The sequence below is a fragment of the Triticum aestivum genome, chromosome 4A (genome assembly GCF_018294505.1).
Source record: "Triticum aestivum cultivar Chinese Spring chromosome 4A, IWGSC CS RefSeq v2.1, whole genome shotgun sequence".
Taxonomy (NCBI): domain Eukaryota; kingdom Viridiplantae; phylum Streptophyta; class Magnoliopsida; order Poales; family Poaceae; genus Triticum; species Triticum aestivum.
The window spans coordinates 300,305,769-300,312,131 of record NC_057803.1 but is presented as its reverse complement, the minus strand read 5'-3'; the positions used below and the strand labels follow the sequence as shown (position 1 = coordinate 300,312,131).

Below are 6,363 nucleotides of genomic sequence, written 5' to 3'. Positions count from 1 at the left end.
GAGCCAGTAAGATTTTTTTATTTTCTAAATGCCCGTGGCAACGCACAGGCATTCTACTAGTACATAATAATTCACCAAAACTTTGCTAGAACAGCAAGACAAAAGAAAACAAGAACCACAATTAGGCATTTTAGAAGATATCCAACTTCGATAACTGCTCCCACTAGTTGGACCAATGTCTTTTTCATGCATTCGTTATTGATTTGCGGATTCTTAATCTTGCATTCTTCTTTTTTGGTTCTAAAGAAGTAGATGTTGCTCCCCTTCTAATTTCTTCTCTAATTTCACATGCAGCCACATCATTAACCTCCATTCTACTAAGGAGTGCACGAACATCTATTAAGTTTCTTTCTATCAATAAATAAATGTATATTCTTTTTTTCAAAACCAAAATGAGCATCCATCTTTCTACACACATGACGATCTCCATAAGCTATCGAAATTGAACCAAATAGGCTGACAACGTCGAATGAAAACAACAACATACCCCGTTGTTTTCACATTTGAAGAATACCCATCGAGGATGTTTCGGCGTGCTTCTGCATGCAGTCGTCGCATGGTATGTGCAGTCTGGCCTGGACGGCCTGAAAAAGCCCAATCTGACCTTGCCCGCGGGCTGGGCCTAGATTTCGAGCCCGACGGTCGAGTCTGTCGTTTTCGTTGTTTAAGAGAGAGGCCTGGCAGGCTTTTAACATGATGGGATGGACTCAGACTTTTTAGGCCTGACAGCAGGCCAGGCCGGGCTCGGGCCTGGGTTTTTTTGCATCGGGTTTTGATAGGCCCGGCCCGAAGCCCGACCCTGCCCGACAGATGGCCATGTATAGTGACAGGTCCCCGCGCCGCTACAAATGATCCCAAACCCACCCCCTTGGGTCGCCTCTCCCTGTCCCGCCCCCGCACGGCACACGCGCCCGCACATCCTCTTCTCCCCTCGCCCCGCCGCGACCCAAACCCTAGGGCTCCATACACCCCCAGGCGGAGGCGTTATCACCCAAATCCACAACTTATACGCAGATTCCCCCTGATAATCTACCCCCCCCCCCCCCCCCCCCTCGCCCCAAGCTGTGCCATCCTCTCTTCTATTCTTTTCCGAGATTTTATTTGGGAATATCTTTGGTTTTTTGTTTCTTTGTTTCAGGAGTGAGTGGCCTCGGAGGATTCGGCCGGCTGGTGCGTGCAATCCGCTCTCTCTAACTCGCTTGCTTGCGATTTTTGGTACGACTTTTATGGTTCGATCTGACAGCATCTTCTTTACAGGGCTAGGGTTTTGGCATCTCCGAGCGTCAAGGGTGTTCCGTTCCGTGTCCCGCGCCAGGATTTTCAGGTAACCCTACTTAGATGTCCTACTATATTCTTCGTGGCTAGCTTGCTTCCTTTTTGTTTGTGTCTGCGCCTTTCTCCGAAGGACAGGGAGTTAGGGTGGTCAGGTGTTGAAGCTTGAGCATGCTGCTATTATATCTTGTGGTTGCTATTGATTAATCTGGCCATCCTGTTAACTCGTAGATTTAAATCGATGCATTAGGCCACCTAACACCACTTGACATCTTTTATCAGATATACAGTTCTAATCCAGAAAGGAAATCCATTGAGATCTAGTGATGGCGACTTTAGTTTTTATTTGTTTCTTTGTTGGCAGTTATCATGTCATCATTCCCTGTGCTGAAGAATCGACCCATTGATCAATGGAAAGTTACTGAGTTGAAGGATGAACTTCGAAAGAGGAGGCTCCCTGTAAAAGGTCTGAAAGAAGAACTTGTGAGGCGTCTCTTTGAATCTATTCAGAGTGAAGAGGCATCTGACGAATCTGCTGAAGACGTCGGAGCCAATGAAGGCGCACCCATTGGTAAAGATGCGAAAGATGTGGGGGCGAATGGACCGTCTGATCAAGCACCTGAAGAACATACTGCTAGTCAGAAAACTGCAGTTTCTGCTACAGAAGTTGGTCAGGAAACTAGGGTTCATGCAACTCAGGAAACTGCAGTTCCTCTCCCAGAAGTTACTCAGGAAATTATGGCTTCGTCTGTGGAACAGTCCCCCGGGGATAATGTAGTGGCAAACCATGAATCCCTCTCAAAAGAAGCCCCAACAGAAAAAGGAGATCAGCCAGAAGCAGTTGCTGGAGAAAATTCTACAGTACAAGCAGGGCACCAGCACTCTGAAAGCAATAAGATGCACATTGAGGAGACACCAGAGGTTGTCACCAATGGAACAACTGTTGTCGCTGATGTGACCAGTGCTGATCTCAAGTCGGACTTGATCTCTTCTGAAGCCAAGTCAGATACTGCTGAAGCTAGCAAAACTGATAAACATGACACATTACCAAAACCTGTGGATGCCCAAATACCAGATGCTGATCCTATGGAAACTGATGTTGCAGCTGCATCAATGAACAATGATGGGGAGAGGTTTGTTCCTGAGAATGATTTGGGCGACAATACATGGATCGATAATGAAGTGTGCAGTTCTAACCTCATGAATGAGGATCACAAGCCCATTGTATCAAAATCAAATAATCAGGTACCTGAGGTTTGCCCAGATCTAGGGTCTCCAATTAAGTGTGAGTCAATTTCTAGTGATGATATATCAAATACCAAAAAGAATATAAAGGATAACTTGAATGCTAATAATTTTGATTTAGAACTAGAGGTTAAGCCAGATATGGTCAAACCATCATCCGGCATTACTTCCTTAGGTGGAGAATTGCAGCCATTGGATGATGACAAAGAGTTGGTCAAGAACCAGTTCTCTTTGGAAGACACAGATTCCACTGCCAACGTGGATGAAGTTGGCTCTCCAGAGAAACTAAATTTAGACAGGAGTTCAGGTGATGAGTCAATGGAGGATGATGTTATGGAGATTAAGCAACTTGATTTCAGTGTTAAATATGATGATCTCAGAGGAAAGACTGAGCCTAACTCAGAATACGTGAAAGAGGTGTCTCTTCCTGATTCTGTTGTCAAGAGCTCCTCTGCTGATACAAAGGAAGTTATAGCTGAAGAAAATCCATCAGCTTCAACTGAAAAGAGAAAATTTCAAGGTCTATATCTTTCTCTCCTGCCCTTTCACTTTCTAGTTTCATTTATTACAACCGTTGGCTCCCGGAGTAAATTCCATCTTGAATGATGAGTCAGATTATCTTTGTAGTTCTGATTGCTTGCAAACATCGCACCAAAGAAACTAAAAAATGTACCGCATTGGGTGTGTTTTTGTGAGACAAGAAAGTTTGTGTAGGCACATTTATTTTTGTTGACTTTATGTTTGTTGTTACTGTGTATTGGATATGTTTCACAAAGAGGTCATTCTCTGAAGTTTTTTTGTGTTAGCACGTTTGTTTCACATAAAATAAATTTTGCTAGTGGCTTGTGAGTGCAAGTTAGTTTAGCTGAGGAAGGCGCAGATGCTCTGTACTCTAGTATTATTGTTAGCTGCTAAGTATGAACTGAAACCCTTAGATTTTTAGATAGTCTGGTGACGTTCTATTGCTCACAAGTTGTCTAATGCTACTTAATGGGGATTTGTTTAATACTCCCTCCGTCCCAAAATTCTTGTCTTATATTTGTCTAAATACGGATGCATCTAGTTATGTTTCAGTGTTAGATACATCCATATCTAGACAAATCTAAGACAAGAATTTTGGGACGGAGGGAGTATGTCATTAATATTTGGATACAGAATTAGAATGCTAGTGAAGTAATGAGCATAAGATCTTTTGGTCATTCTGCAGTTAAATTGATAGTGTCCCTGAGTTTTGTATTAATTGCCTGTTGAACACACACAGCTCAAGAAACTGTTGCAAACACTGAGCCAATCAAACGTCAGCGTCGATGGGCTGCAGATAGTGGCAATGTTCCAGAAAGACAACCATTGAGTCAAAGTGGTTCTGATGCTCGTAAGGATATTCTCCAGCCTGCCTTAAAACGTTCTCTTGGCAGGTCTGATTCAACAGCAAGTGGAGATTCTCCAAAGGAGAGGATTGGTGAGTCCTTATTTGTTTACGTGTCCTTTCATTACCAAGTCTTTATACTTGATCAGTTCATTGTTTTCTTTTGGTAGCTAATTGTTTTTCTTTGTTTTGGTCTTGCAGTGCCACCATCTCAGAAATCTGCAACAACTTCCTTGAGAATCGACCGGTTTGTACGCCCATTTACCCTGAGAGCTGTGCAAGAGCTTCTTGGTAAAACTGGATCTGTTTGTAGCTTCTGGATGGATCATATCAAGACCCACTGCTATGTTACAGTATGTTCTATTTGTTAATCACAACTTAGTGTGTTCTTGTCTTTTATTTCCTTCTATCATCTTTGAAGCAGCATATATTATTTTCTGACTTAAGCTTCGTTTTTGCTAAGGATTGTTTTTTGTAAGGTCCAATACAGCAGACTTGCAGCCTTTCTTATGTAACCAAACTAAAAACCCATGGACCTATATTTTCTAAATGCGGTTTCATCATGCTTATAGTGAAATCATTTTGACATTTTATATTTCTCAAGTGGACTTGATAGTCGGCAAAGCCTGATAACTGATGCTACTTTCTACTAATGACTTGTGGACTAGTTGGATTTTAGTTTGGAGTGGATGTAGTTCTTAAAGAATGTATCAGTTGTAGATCTTCTTAGCTGAAAAGCATTCATTGCGATGATGCTGGTTGTTGTAAATATTTGTTCGCTTATTTTGCCTCCATGTCTTATTTGCAGTTCTCCTCGGTGGAGGAAGCTACAGCTACTCGTGATGCTGTCTACAACCTGCAGTGGCCCCCGAACAATGGCAATTATCTGTTAGCTGAATTTGTTGATCCCCAGGAAGTGAAACTCAAGCTTGAACCCCCTCCCCCTCCCCCAGCAGCAACAGCAGCGGCGGTTCCTATTAGCCCAGCCACTACACCAAGGGAGGCTCCTTTTCAGCAAGGTCAGGCAAATCAAAGTGTGCCTCGCCAAGCTGCTGCTACACCAAGGGAGCAATTGCCGCCTCCACCACCCCTTGTGAAGCCTCCTACATCTGATCCAAGGGAGAAGCTCCCACCCACCCCAAAGAAGGCAGAACCTCCTGTGGTGACACTTGATGATCTCTTCAGAAAGACACAATCCTCTCCAAGGATTTACTATCTGCCTTTATCAGATGAGGAGGTGTCAGCCAAGCTTGCTGCACAGGGCAAAGCAAAGTAGTCAGTGGCCTCGTGCTTTTGTTTCGCGGTATGTAGAAGCAGCAGCATGTATTTTCTGGAAAGACTGGTTTTATCTCCTTTAAGATTGTATAATGTTGTCTGCTTTTTTCTTAAAAAAGATTGTATGTCCTCTGACCCGAGTTGTTTCGGAGTACTGAGATACTGGTTTTAGTTAGAACATCCTGGTAACTTTACTGGTTTAGTAGTGAATAAACATTCAGGAGAATGCTTATTCGTGTTACATTTGCGTTCTGCCTCGATGTGCTTGGGTGCTGCTGGCCCTCTTTATAAGAATCAAAGTTTCTCCCTTGAGTTTGATTGAAAAAACGAAAATGCGAGAAAAATTGCAATCCCTGCCGTGTAATAGTGTACTTATACTTGCCTTCATCGACGTTGTTTTTTGACTACGAAGTTTCCAAACGGTTCTTGAAAAATGAAGTTCATGCAAGCCAAGCTAAGCACAAAAGGTTTTTTCTTTACTATGCAGGACACGAAAATGTGATGTTAGCGTTATTCACACCAAATGAGACGTTGCCTGAATTTGTGCAGCCAGAAATTGATAAAATGTTGCTTGTGCAGCCAGAAATTGATAAAATGTTGCAGCGTTTTTTTTTGTCGACGTGCAAACAAAGATGTGCCCTTTTGTCAAAATTTTCTAAAATTTACGACCAGCGAAGGTTACAACCACCGTCTGAACTCACAAGTGAACTGCGCAAAATTCTGAATCCAAATAATATAACAAAACTGTCCCGGGTACCATCGCTAAAACAACTGGTGGTGGTATCCTCAAAATCGATGGCCAGTTTAGCCCTTGTGTTGAAGCTCATGACGGCGCTTTGTTCCCGATAAAGGCATTTTTATTAATTTAAAATTTTGCATTAAGCGGATACAAAGCATGACGAGCAACATCCGGCTTGGTAGATCGATTCGGAGATTATGCTATCATCTATGTTGGATAAGAAACTCCATGTCACCCGCTCCAACCACATATATACCGTCTTAAACAGTGAATTAGTACTCCGTTTGGTGTAGCGTAGACCATATATGAAGCGAGTACATATAGCGGAAGATAACCTGTAAAGGAGAGGAAATTTTGCCCTAAAAAACCAAATTATTTCTACATAGCCAGAGCATACATAATAAGGCATGCGCTTCCACCCATATTAACGATCGGATCCTATTTGGTACCATCCAACCAATAACCA

At 42.7% G+C, this 6,363-nt stretch overlaps 1 protein-coding gene across 1 annotated transcript; it reads left to right on the top strand.

The window, feature by feature from the left end:
- Nucleotides 1-895: 895 nt before the first annotated feature.
- On the top strand, nucleotides 896-5,470 carry LOC123086003 (apoptotic chromatin condensation inducer in the nucleus). The gene is made up of 6 exons (XM_044507701.1): nucleotides 896-1,170; nucleotides 1,258-1,324; nucleotides 1,637-3,037; nucleotides 3,779-3,976; nucleotides 4,085-4,236; nucleotides 4,692-5,470. The coding sequence occupies exons 3-6, from the start codon at nucleotides 1,642-1,644 to the stop codon at nucleotides 5,157-5,159; spliced, it is 2,214 nt and encodes a 737-aa protein (XP_044363636.1). The 5' UTR covers nucleotides 896-1,170; nucleotides 1,258-1,324; nucleotides 1,637-1,641; the 3' UTR covers nucleotides 5,160-5,470.
- Nucleotides 5,471-6,363: the final 893 nt, after the last annotated feature.